The sequence below is a fragment of the Corvus brachyrhynchos genome, unplaced genomic scaffold (assembly GCF_000691975.1).
Source record: "Corvus brachyrhynchos isolate BGI_N302 unplaced genomic scaffold, ASM69197v1 scaffold162, whole genome shotgun sequence".
NCBI classification, from domain to species: Eukaryota; Metazoa; Chordata; class Aves; order Passeriformes; family Corvidae; genus Corvus; species Corvus brachyrhynchos.
In genome coordinates, this window is record NW_008236696.1 from 7,998,838 (window position 1) to 8,012,421 (window position 13,584).

At 44.3% G+C, this 13,584-nt stretch overlaps 1 protein-coding gene across 1 annotated transcript in view; it reads right to left on the reverse strand.

The window, feature by feature from the left end:
* The window catches only part of FGF12 (fibroblast growth factor 12), a 79,351-nt gene that overhangs the window by 62,197 nt on the left and 3,570 nt on the right, over positions 1 to 13,584 (reverse strand). Inside the window, exon 2 of the mRNA XM_017727054.1 lies at positions 10,140 to 10,243. Within this exon, the coding sequence (XP_017582543.1) occupies positions 10,140 to 10,169 (30 nt within the window). The 5' untranslated portion in view covers positions 10,170 to 10,243. The remainder of the gene's footprint in view (positions 1 to 10,139; positions 10,244 to 13,584) is intronic.

Here is a 13,584-nt window from a genome sequence, read left to right on the forward strand (position 1 = left end):
CTCAACCCCGGCGTGCTTCAGATTCCGGCTGTGGGAAGGAACAGCACAGCATGGCCACTGTGCTTGAGGGAATGTCAGAATTAGGCTAAATCTCACTCCTCATCTCACTCTGCAAGTGCCTAGAAAGTTGGACATTATCTTCCTTGGTGCCTCCTCACTCAATGGCCTTGTTCAAAATCCCTGAGGTTCTATTTTCTTCTCTTCTATTTCATGCTTACAATGATTTAATGGTGGGAGAGAAAAGGCTGTGCAGGAGATTCATACTGATTTCTATCTCAGGGGCTTTAGAAAGAAGCAGATAATCTTTGTCCAGCTACAGTAATTCCTCTGCAGTGTTCCAGACAGCATCTGGGAGTCTGTAAGGTATGGATGCAACTTCCAAGGGCTGTTATCAATAATGCATTTGATGTGCAGCCTTCAGCAGCTGACCAAGGAAGTGTCTTATAAAGAGAAGGAAATCCTTTGGTCTTCTCAGGAGGAAAGTGGTGAGGAGATAGAAGGACTTACCATCGTGGTGCCAAGTCTGATTTATGTCAAGGGGTTGTTCACATTTCAGAAAGCTTTTAGCAGGAGGCTGCTGCATGGATATGTATTTGGGGGATTAGGGAGCACATTGTGAATACCAAAATACTTTCAACTTACTGCAATCAGCTAACTTATAGGGAAGAGTTGCATGAAAGGCTACCACTGCTGCCAAAGCACAGCTCCTCTGTACCCTTGGATACCATCAGTATGTGGGAGGTGGCAGGACATCTTCAGAGTCTCTTTACTGCCTTCTCAATGGCTGAGACATTGAACCACCGTATTAACCTGTGACGTGTGTGTGAGGGACTGATTTCACAGAGGAACAATTAATTTAATGGCATTTAAACATTTCAGGGCTTGTCAGGCTTTTCCACAGAAGAGTAGCCACCTCCACACAACAAAGTATGCAATCCCTAGTTCATCAGCAGGGAAGAAGGTCCCCTTTTTAATCAAGCAAAAGCTGTTGAGGAGGCCATGCACATAAGAACACGTAGTTTGCACATGCTAAGATAAATCTGCTGGTTTGGGTATGTTATCCAAAACACACTGATGTGAGAGTGAGAAGAAGTGGTTAAGGAATAGGAAAAAGGAGGACAGCACTAAGGTGAGCAGCAGAAGCTGTAGGAAATTCTAACTAAAGAACAGCAAACCTGCTGCAAGCAAATGAAATTAGTCACAAAAGATTAAGCATGTAACCTAATTGCAGGCAGAAAGGTGATGATACACCATAAAGGGCCTAATGGGTACCAGTCCAACTACGATTACTTGGTTCTCCAGTCCTGCAAGCAGTCTAAAAACAACTGCTGGTGCAGCAGAGAGTGTTTCATTTAAGTTTGGTAAAGAAGGACCAAGCTGCAAGTCCAAACTCTGCTCTGAATCATCCTGTCTGGGCTCAGCCTCCAGCCAAGCGAGGATTTTCTGCTCTTATTCATGATGCAGAAGAGGCCATGACTTTAGTACTGGAATTCTCAAAATCCCCAATTTCTCATAATCCTGCATCTATGATTACACCCTCTACTCCCTCCTGCACCGCACCATTGTGTGAGGCTGGTGGCCATGAACCATGGCCATTGGGTAACTAACACTTCTCTAAAGGGGTCCCGAGCCCACAGGCTGATCAGAATTACTGACAGCACAAACAGGAATGGGCAAGCACATGCAGTGCCCTGCTTGTTATCCTGCACTGTCACAACTTCCTGGGCAGGACAAAGACCAGCTGCTGGGGTGAATGAGCCTTGTATGTGGTTTGAGCTCAGGTAAAGGTCAATGTGTGAAACAACCTGCTCTGCAGGACATTAGTTAAACTAACTGTGCTGCAGAGGGTTTGAGATGATTGCTAAACTGACCTGCTCTGCAGAAGGTCCAGGGTGAAGCAAAGCCTCTATTGTAATAATGATTGTCTTGTGTCAACTTTCTGCCCTAAAGAACCAAGGACTTCTGAAGAATGTGCCTGTCCCCATGGTGTTGGGTGGCATCATCTCAAAACCCTGTGGGCCCCATCCTAGAACTCCCTGTACCATTCCAGAGGCAAAAAAACCCATGGAAAAAACCCCAGGTGTTACAGCAGATATTCATTCATTCAAAATTTACAAGTTGACTAATATAATTAAATGCCCTAGAAATAAACAACCAGCAGATCTGACACACTCAGCCATTTCCCCTCAAGGTTGACATTTTCAGTCTCCCAGAAGGGTTGGGCATATTTTTTAAAAAAAGTCAGTCCCTCTGGCAGTGGCTGTGGTGGGTGAGCAGGACAGGCTCTGCCTCTGCTGCAGGCTGCTTTCCCAGTGCCCTCCAAGCCCTGTCACAGGGCCAGCATGCACAGGACACAGTCTTTGCAGTGCCACCCTGGCACACCTCAGATGCCATGAGGCCAGATGCAAGGACCAGGCGAGGCTCAGGAGGCCCTGGAGCAGATCCAGAGCTGTGTCCTGCCTTCCTGCTCTGCTGCCTTTGGGCAATGCTGCTGGCAAGGTGCCCCTGAGCTCCTCCCCGCTCGCACACAGCTCGCAGGCTCCTGCCACAGCTCGCTGGCCATCCCACACCTCTGCAGAGCCGAGCACGCTTGTCAGCACACACCACCTCATAACACATCAGAGCAGGGATAGCAGCACACACAGACCCCTTCCACCCTGTGCATCCTTTCAAGGATGGATGCCCTGCAAGAGAAGATGGGTAGATTCGGAGTTTTCCTTGCAGCATGGAGTGTCTCATTCAGAAAGATGCCAAATGACGCAACTGGAAGAGGCTGGTAATCCCCATAGCCTCCGTCCCTGCGACAGGGGTCATCAGGGAACACAGATTCACAAAAGCACCAAGGTGCAATTCCAGCACTTCCCTGAACTAGATCTTGTACACGCACATTTCAGGCCAGGTTCGTAACTCCTGCTATGCATGTCTACTTCACCAGTTTCAGGGGCGTCCTGTGCCAGAAGCCAGCCCTGTATCTTGGGATCCATGATAACAAGAATTTATACCTGAATTGAGTTCCCATGATTCAGAGACCTCAATAAAGTTATTTTTGTTTTGCAGATGCTTAATCAGGACATCACCCTTTGACAGAAAAGCAGGGATAGTTCAGGCTCCCACCCAGGCCTTTCTGCTACAGTACCCTACATTCCCCACTGTTCCAGCTAGTCTGGCTTGAAATAGCCCAGGGACTGTCTCTCTTCCTTTTCCTTGGAAAACTGCATTACAACTCAATGTTTCCCATTTCAAAAGTTTTCTATCACTTGGCTCCCAGTTATAATTACATGCACACAGTCAGTAAAGTTTCTTCCTTGGGTTTTTTAGCCTCTCTCCAGCTTTCACCTCCAGAGCTGTTAGTCACTGTTTGGCAAAGGCACACCACTTCCTAGTTTTACCCATTCTGTATTTGAGTTTGGTATGATTAGAAAGGAGATCCAAATAATTTCATTAATACACACCTGACCTCAGTCAAACATAGCCTCACTCAAAACTTTCCTTGTTTCTCTTCATATCAGTGTCCTGGACCCAGGAAGGACAATATTTGTCCTCCCTCCACTACAAAATAAAATGTTAATGATAGTCCCACTGTAACCCTGGATATCCTGGAGTTCTCTCTAGGTTTTGCTTCTGGAAAACAGACAAAAGACAAATTATTTGACAATAAATTAATTTTAAAATAGACACTGGATAAATGGTGTTAAAAACAAGCAAAGCAGCCTAGAGAGTTTTAGGAAAAGCCAAATACTAGGCAGGTAGCAGAGAGAGAAGCTCAGTTATCAGTCAGTCTTGCATCCCCCAGCTAGCAGGATTCAAAGGAATGGCAATGAAAGGGATTTCTGCTGTAAATGCATCTCCAGAAGGACATTTTGACAGTCATCTTTTGATTTTTACCTGCTGGGATAAATGCTCCACTTGCACATCATTTCTGCTAAACAGAGGCTTCACCGCACACTGTCCTGCCCTCAGTCTAGACATGTGTTAAGAATTTCCTTCCAAAATCCAACTCAAACACTGTATTGCCATTGACTGTTCTGCTTTAACCTCATCATTTCCCCTAGAGTGGTTAACTGATCACACACAACACACAGGACAAAAACGGGCAAGTTCTATGCAACACTACTGCTGCCTAGCACCTGCTCCAAAGGCTTTGCCTACCTGCTTATCCATGGTTAGGCCTGTCTGGCCTCAAGGAAATCAGCAAAAGAAACACTGTGCAGAATATGGCAGCCTCCACTGATTCATCTCTGATTTCTACTCTTGCCTTCACTTTAATTTACAGCAACCCCTCCCTGCCGGTGTTCTACCCTCCCTCCAAATTTCAAGGCAATCATGTGGGATCAAGATGCTCCACCAAAATCTAAACATTTTGTTCTGATTTCATTAGGAATGATAAGGCAATATAAACCACTCTAAAGTTCTTTCAAAATGGGAATCTGTAATGTTTCTTTGGGGAAACATCAAAATGAGATGAGTCAGCACCTCTGACTGGAGCATTTTCCCCCCATTTTCTTCCAAAATGAAATTTCAACAAAAGATCATAATGCATCCCAGCACCGACAGACCACTGCTCACAAAGGAGAACAACCCATCCCTGCTCCTCCAGCTGGTGTTAGGTAGATCATTTCAGGTTCCTAAATAACCTGTGCAACTAAGGCTACGAGAAGTATCTCTATTGAAGCTTACTTATCCTTTATAATTTGTATTGCTATCAGATAAAACAAGGTAACAGCAGCTAGAAAAGCAGGATTAGGCCCAGCTGGTACTGATTTTGTCCTCTGAAGGTCTCTTGCTTGAACAGTGAAGTCTGATCTAACTCACCCCAGATGTGAATACAAGGGGCACACAGTCCCACCCCTCCTTGAGGGAGCCGCACCACGGTGCTGCGCTGGTAAGTTCAGGGAATACAGGTACTTCAACAAGATACCAGATGAGAAACCTGCTCCCTAAAAGCCACAGAATTTCACTGTGCCACTCTCCTCACCTTATGAGCAGAACAACATGGATGGCAGCAACTCAGCAGCAGAAAAGGGACCTCTTTATTAAGGACAGCTGTATTTACAAGTTTCCACGCTACAAGGGTGGCATGCCAGGGTGCCTGCCAGGAGCTGAACTTCAGGAACATTTGATGCAAGGCAGGAATCTGCTCCCAGGGGCTGGCTCTTCTTAGAACAGCTGCCTCCTTGAGTATCAATTTTGTTTCCATATCTATGAATAAGTCAGGAAACAGGAGGAGTTTTATATCTCCCAGTTAATACCTTCATTCAGCGAGCCCCTTTAAACAGCCAGGGAAGAAAAGCAGATACTCTGGAGAGAAATTAAAAGCACATTACATTGGTCTCCAGCTGTGCTTTGCCTTTGGAGACATTTCTCTCTCTCTCCACTGACCTGGCTCCCTAATGAGGCATGTAAACTAGGGAATTCCCCCAGCAAGTGTGCTTTCTTGTATGACTTGCAAAATGTCCAGGATAGTTGCCTGGCCTAACTGTACTTCTGACCAAATCAACTAGTACCACAGGAGTCAAACAGGGATTAAAGAAACAGCATTGGCAGGAGCGGCTTTAACGCCCCAAGCCTATCAGGGGAGAGAATGCAACATTATTGATTCCAGCCCCTGACCCTGGAGTGATGTAAACAGGAGTGCAGCAACCCTAGAGGAGTTGTAGCAAAATAGTTATAGCATTGCAAGCAGATTAAAAATATGGTTAACATACATACTTCCCCAGATGCTTGTTTGTTCTTATGCAAGACGTGTTTATTATGCAAAATGATAAAGCAGAAAAGAAGGAGAGGAAAAGAAAATGGAAAGACACACTAAGCTTTTAGCATGACTGGGGTTTTCTCAATGCTGCTTAGATTTTTTTTTTAATGATTCCCTTATTAGCAGGAATCTTCGAAGTGATTCAGGCTCTAATTTCAGCATTTCAAACTCACAGGTTTATACTGAAAAACCATAGTGAGCTCTTGTAAGCGACCCATTTTTTTTCCTCTATATTCTCTATCTCTGCTAGTGTTTTCTAAGTCTTCCCAATAAATTATGTATCACAATTTGCCATTTAAAAAATAATTAGAACTCTGAGCTAAACAACAAGGAATATCTGAGAGCAATACATTTTAGAAGAGAAGTGTTTTGCACTTGGGGCAAAACCAATCCCAGCTGCAATGCCACTGAATTATACATATCATCATATTGAGAGCTGCACTTTCAGTGTACTTGGAGTGATTGGGTGGACCTGTGGAGACTCTACAGCCCCATGACAAAGATTTGCTCCAGGAGAACCAGGTTTGCCTCCCAGCCAGACAATTCACAGACAGTCCCTTTCCCATGCCCCTGTGAGTTGTTGCAGTCATAATAGAGGGTAAGATGGGAACCAAGGAGAGAAACTTCACAAAGAAAAGTTACACAGGAGTGGGAATTAATTTTCTGGTGGAACTATTAACTCCAGACAGACAGGAGAGCATGTTCTGTGTCTTCTCCCGTTACAATTAGGCTGTAAACTCACTGGAGTGGGACAGACCTCTTTATTCCATGTTTCTGAATCCTGTGCAACAACCAGCCCTTGGTCTCAGCTTCCCAAGTGCTGAGGCACCACAGACAAGTTATACCCATTGCCCTTCATTCATTCTGTGCATTTTTACTTTGCCATCAAATGCTAACAGTGGGTCTTCCAGAGAGTCATGCCCCTCCCCAGAACAGGTGCTGACTGAAACCTTTGTGCACCATCGGGGAATTCAGAGCGGCTGTACATTACAGGAAATCAAAAGTGAACAAACCTATGACTCTGCAAGCTTGCTATGCAGACAGTGGCTTGCATCCTACTTTCTGCAAAGCAGGATGCCTCCAACCAAAACATGACTTTCTTGTCTACTTATTACCTAATTCCCATGTCGACCTCAGAGACAGCAATAACTTAGTCTGGGGGAAACAAAATCAGGTATCTTGTGTAAGTAAACAATGCACAAGTCCCAACAGCTGCTTCCCAAACAAAGAAGGTTTAGCATCTAATAAATTTAGGCCTCTAAAGCTGGCTAGGAATATATGGTTGGCTTCAACCCAGCAACCCAACCTCACACTATCCCTACCTGAACAAATGAGGTAGGGATGAGGAAACTCATTGCTGAAGGTATCAATGTAGCCGAGCCCATCAGAAAGTCTCGCATGTTTCCTCAAAATGCTGTCTCACCATGTTTGGCTTTAGAGGACTCTACTCAGCCCTACTTCTGTGCTAATCAACACCAGAAAGACTTTTTCCAGGGGCTGGTTATTCTAAGCCTATTCATTCAAGAGCCCATTGGCCCAAACTCAGGAGCTGGCACAAACCATCCCTAAGACCAGGCTGATAACAGCCTGTGGTTTGATCCAGGGCAGAAGATGTCAGCCAAGACCTCAGCTGTCACAGAGAGATTAAATATCATCAAAAAACCCCACAAAACAAAACCAAAACAAACCCACAGCGATGACATGTTCAGTTACAGCATCAATCTGGGTTCAAGAGGAGGGAAAAACCCCAAACCAAACCAAAAACAAACAAACAAACAAAACCCATTACCCTGGACAATTTTATCTAAAACCAGTCCTAGACTTAAGGGTGTTCTAAGAAGTCCTTGCAGGGCTTCCATGTAGCATGGAAGGCACCCAAGCAATTCATTTATCAATTGGTCTGTGTGAGTGAATAATATCCGTGGGGAATGTTGACCCATTTTTTTCAGAAATCCCCCAAAAAAGGCTAGTGAAAAAAGACACGTACATGCACAGAGAGAGCAAAGCTGTAGTTTAGGGTCTGCTAAGCAAAGAGCAGGGACAATGTGTCCCTTGGTGTGGTCAACAGTGAGGTCCAGGCAGCACAGCCTAGGGACCCTCACCCCACAGGGAAAGCTGCAGCAGCCAAAAGAGACTGCCTGAACAGGTGGAGCTCTTCTCAGACATATCCAGTTCTTTCATGGCATCCTGATCTCATCCCTTGTCCTTTACAATGAGCTTGACCCACACTCCCTGCTCCTAACACACTTTATCCACAAATTTTCTATTTTCTTGCCTTGGGGTTTGCTCCCAAGCACAGTGAATTCATTAATTTACTGCTGCAAGACAAAGACAGAGCCACCAGTCATCACAAGGAAAATATCCAAAAAGTTCCATCACCCTGGAGTAGAAACGGTCCAGTATCACCCTTTTACTGCAAGCAGAAACCTTGGATCCCATTGATAAAATGAACAGTTTCACTCTTACTAGCTCAGACAGAGCTCAATGCCATCAAGCTGTGGCATATTATGAGGTTCACTTCTTTAGCCACCAGCCATCACAGTGCATCCTTCCCCATCAGCCTTCCCTGATTAACCTTCCTACTCAAGACAGGCACACTTGTTGGAAATAAGCAGGCCCCATTAAACCACCCTCACTTGAATACATGTGTGATCTGGTGCCTTTTAGGATCCTTGAAATGACTAACAGATGTGCTTCCTGAACAACGTGGTCTTCCTGCCGACTACCACCTCTTGGTGTGTCCCTCCCACCTTTTATATCGTGTCTCACTACTACTAGAAAGAGATACTTTTTCTCTGCATCTTCTCTAGTCTTTCAGCTGTCAAACATCATTTTTCCAACTCTCTGTTTCTTCTTTTTTTTTGCCCAAGACCCACACCTTTCCCTCCCCTGCACTATTTGTTCAGAAAATAATGACCACTCATTGGTCCAAGAAGACCCTGTTGGCTGGCTGTGGCTCTGTGACACACTCTGATTTCCTGCAATCCTCATTTACAGAACACTGGTGGTACAAGGAGCCTCAGCACTGGGCCAGAACCCTGTTCTGCACTGCACAAACAGGGCAAAGCAGCAGTCCTGAGCCCCTGACAATGTACCCAGAGGGACACATGCACAACAATGCAGTACCACACCATACTTGGTATTACCTTTAGGACTCTGATAGCTTTACAAAAAGAGGAAGTTTTCATTGTTAGTAAAGCAATTTAATTTATTTAGAAGCAGTCAATTATGTTTACTGGGCTATGAAAGAACAGGAAGCGTCTGGCATCCACAGAGATCCAGATTGATCTCTGTCTCTTCTTGACAAGCAGCCAGTTTTGAGACCTATCTCGCCAGGCATACTAACACATCCACTTGTTTTCTACCCTGAGCTGCTGGGGAGACAGAGCCTTGTTACATCTCAAGGGAAAAGGGTAAATCCCAATCATTTAGTGGTATAAAACTGACCAGGAAAAAAGATGGAAGACAGAAAAATTGCATAGAGAAACCCCAACTGCTGTCTTTTCAGTGGTCCCATCTCCATGCTCACATACACTTTTAAAGCAAAGTAAGTGCCCAGACAAAAGCAGAATCGCTGCACTGTAAACTTACACAAAGGCAGACGAGATAAGAATCTGGCTATACACTGTAAAGCTATCATAACTACAGAAATGAGAAGTGTATTATTAACTATCACTTTTTACTATGTAGAACTAGAACAAAGTTATTTGAAGCATAAAAATTCTGGCAAAGGGCTGCCATATTTAATAAATCACCAAATCAATTATTCACTGTGAAAATCAATTACTTACTTTAAATGAGAATCTTATGAATAACCTCATGCCCTTTCATGTCATCTAAGAAAGTTATAAGGGAATTAGTCGGCAAAAACTGCTGCACTTATCTTTTATGTGCATTAAAAAGACCACACAAATACAGGGAACTTCTGCCAACAGAATAGTCCAGAACCCTTTGAAAGGAGTCAGGGTATTGCTGTGGATTTACACTGCAGTCAAAAGCAGAATATGACCCATTGGGGCACCACCTATGACCAGGTATCTGGGTGCAATTCAGAAGCAATCCCATTGAGTCCATGCCATTTCACAAATGTGAAATCAGAGTATAACCAACTCTACACAACCTCCTCTACAACGTGACCTACGTTAAGTATGTACTCAAAGGAACAGAAAGTGTATCTTCACAGGTCAGGAATTATTGCCACAGTTCTCTGTGGAGACACTTTAAAGTGAATATTGCATGGCCTTGCACCAGCTCCCGCTGCTCTTGCTTTTAAAGGTTTGCTGATATGTGACTGTTTTCAGAAAAAGCTGGAAGTCCCAGCGCAGCCTGCTTCCTCCCACCCACAAAACCAAGGCACTCCAGGAGCCCAACAGTGCAAAGTACTTACTGAGCTGTAGAGATATCCCTCAGCGTTCATGGCAACGTATAGACCTGCCTTCACCCCCTGGATTGCCACCACGCGAAGACCCACAGGAATTAGATTGAAAAGGGCTGTAGAAGGAAAAGAAAAGCAAATGTTATGGACACATCACCCTGCATGGCCACTGCTGCTTTTGCCCCAGGGCCAGCCCACCCCACTCCTGCCTCTTCACAAAAGAGACTGAACTAGAATCAACCATCCTGCTTCCAGCCACAGGGAAGGACTGCAGCCATGGAGCTGATGGTGACAGGAAATGTTTGTAAGTACTGGGTTTGGCTGCCTCCCAAATGCCTTAACATACCCATCAGTCTGTCTGATCACTGCCTTTGCAATGCCAAGGGCTCATCTGTGCTCCCAAGTGAGTGCATCGTGATGGCTTTCTGAGGGCCAGCTGAGCCAAGGTAACTGCACATATACAGGACTTTGCCTGTGGCAAACACAACACAACTCAGTTTAGCTCACCCTGAAACACATTTAAGCCTAATCACACTTTCCTGTATTTGCCATATGCTAAAAGAGTACACAGACAGTGACCACAGCCAGAAGGATGCAAATTAACTTGACTGTGTGCTTGCCCATGTGATCCTGGACTGTCAAGGGAATGAAGAAACTCAAGAAATAGTGCTCCACTCCAAGACTTCAGCACTGCTCCCCATTCAGGAGCAGCACTGGAGAGGACAGAAGAGGACAAGATCTTTCATTATTCAGTTTTACTGCAGTCCTTCTGATTAAAGCATTGCAACCACTTCCTCCTGGTTAATTACTTTATTGCTTGATTCCCACCCAGCAGACCGTGTATCTCATTGAAAGACCCTTCCTATGAGTATATACATTAATGTACTGTCAGGCTTTCCTACATTTCTAACAGCATGGGCTCAAAGAAGAGACTATTATTACCACTGACAGACTGAGCACTGAAGCATTAGCACAGCTTTGTTTCTACTGAGATTCATAGATCAAGAGTATTTAGATGTTGCCAGATCCCTTGTGCTTCAGCTTACAAAGAGCTAACTAGAACTCATCCCAGGAAGCTGAAGATACGGAATGATGGGCACAGGGTCAGGCAGAAATACAAGCACAAATACAGCGGAAATACTTCGCTCAAGGTATCTTCCCACGCAACAGCCCTGAAACAAGAATATGAAATGCCACTTTGCTCAGGACATCTACCAGGTGTCTTGGCTGAGCTGGTTTCAAGGCTGTCTCCAAAACACGATCCATAAATTCCAGCACACATGAATATAATTTTTTTCTTCACTTAATTCCCAAGGAAGACTGGAGGACTCCCCTCAATGAGCTCCCCAAAATGGAGGCACCTCAAGTCTAGTGAAAAAAACCCTACTCTCAGCTCCTTCTTGTGCTTTTAAGCACCATATTCAGTAAAACATCAAAGCACGTGCTGAAGGCTTATCAAATCCAGTGCCTGTATTTGTGTTTCTGGGGGAGAATGTCAACAGATGTGTATGGCAAATGCGGTCCAGCCTGAGTATTGGTCTGTGAGTAATTGGAGTCAAGGACAGTGCTACTCTGCTACTGTCCCTAGACAAGGCAAACACACCCCAGAGCAACTACTCAGCATTAAAAGTGTTACCTATCCCTTTCTCCCTACCACGAAGGTCTAAAACCTTCTGCAATTAACAAGTCTATAAGCAACTCCCCTTCCCTATTTCTTCCCCCTACTGAAAAATAGAGCATATTATGGCTAATAATGAAACAAAATGGGCATCATCACTCATTTCCTACAGCCAATTTGTCTTGCATAGAAAACTTGTGACAGATTGTTCAAAGCATTCATTAGGCAGCAAGGTGATAACACTCAGAATTAGTGGTTGCGAAGTTCCACTTGGAAGCATCCACATGTTTCCAAATCTCTTTCCACCTCTACATGCAAAGGGAGCACAGGAACAATACTACAGTGCTATGCTACAGCAGGAGGACCACTGCCAGTTCCCAAACTCCCTGCTGCACCCATCATCATGGCAGAGCATCTCCTCAAATGCAGGGGAGCAAGTGGGCAGGCAAGCACAGGGACACAAAGCTGACATAGGTAACTGGCAACCAAAAGTTTCAGAAAGCAAGTATCCTCCTCTATTAAAAAAACCAGCAGTTTGGGTCAATCAAGATTTTGTAAATTCCCAGAGCTATGTCTGCACTCAAATCTAGAAATACCTTCATAGAAGTTGATACCTTTTATTATCATGCTTCCAAATAAGTATTTCATCTTGGTTTAGAAGAGATTTAAAAGCTTATAAGCTTTATTGTAAGAATGTAAAAACGGGGGGGAAACCCCTCAATCAACCTCAAAAGCAAGATGTCTCATTCTTTGTCAGGAAAAAAAATTCTGATTCATTTGAATCACCAGATTTGAAAATGGGAAAGAGGACTAGCTGTGGTAGAATAGAATTGGACACAGGGTGTGCTGATGTGAAAAAGAGAAAAATTAAAAACTGCTTTTAAAACTGTTTCTCAAATGCAAATGGCACATATCTTGTGCTATCTGCTGTTTCATGGAAGGGACATGCTCTTTTACCCCATGGGCAAAAGGAAATAAAACCTGAAAATGTTGAATATTTGTGCCCCTTTTCTTCCATTACATCTTACCATCTTCAACTAGCAGTATTTACGCCTGACCCTACTACTTCTAGCACACTCCAGTCCTAAACCCACGAGTATGTTGTCACTGTTATGTTATGGTAATTTATCAGCTAAATTCTGAATGCATGTTTCACTATGGGTCTAAGTTCTCTACAGAAATGGAAGTGAGGCAAGATCTGCCCTATACAAGGTGTGGTACATATGCTCAGCTTTAAACAGTAGTAAGTCAGAGGAGCTAAACTCATCTGTAACAGGTGATTTGTTCTCGAGCAAGACATTTGTGTTACACGTGAATAACAAGAACTAATGGAAGATGCAACGGACAACAGCAGCCTCAGCGCACCATGAGGTGGTGAGGATTAAGACCCTGAGGGGATTGGGGAAAGCTGCTGAGACGATCAAGAGGCTCTGGTGCAACACATATGAAAGAAGAAACAGAGGGAACTGCATTTGCTTAGCTCAAAGAAAGGAAAGCCGCAGACAGATTCTTCTCAGAGGAACACGATGAAAGGAGAAGAGGCACTAAACAAAAGCCTCAAACAGAAATGAAGACTGGATGAAGAAAATTCTCTGCAAGGAGAATAGTGCAGCATTGGAACATGAGAGGTTATGGAATAGCTCATTCCTGGAAATGTCTGAAAGAACTGGACAAGGCTCTGCACAGCTGAAGATAACCCAAGTGGGATGCTGAAATGCAAGCCTCCTTAATCTTTTTGTGCTTCTGGCTGGAAAGCCCCAAGCAATATCCTAGATATGCTGGGCTGTTTCGACCTGGTCAGTCCAGTTCACCTATCCTTTCTGTACTGTCCGTTTGCCA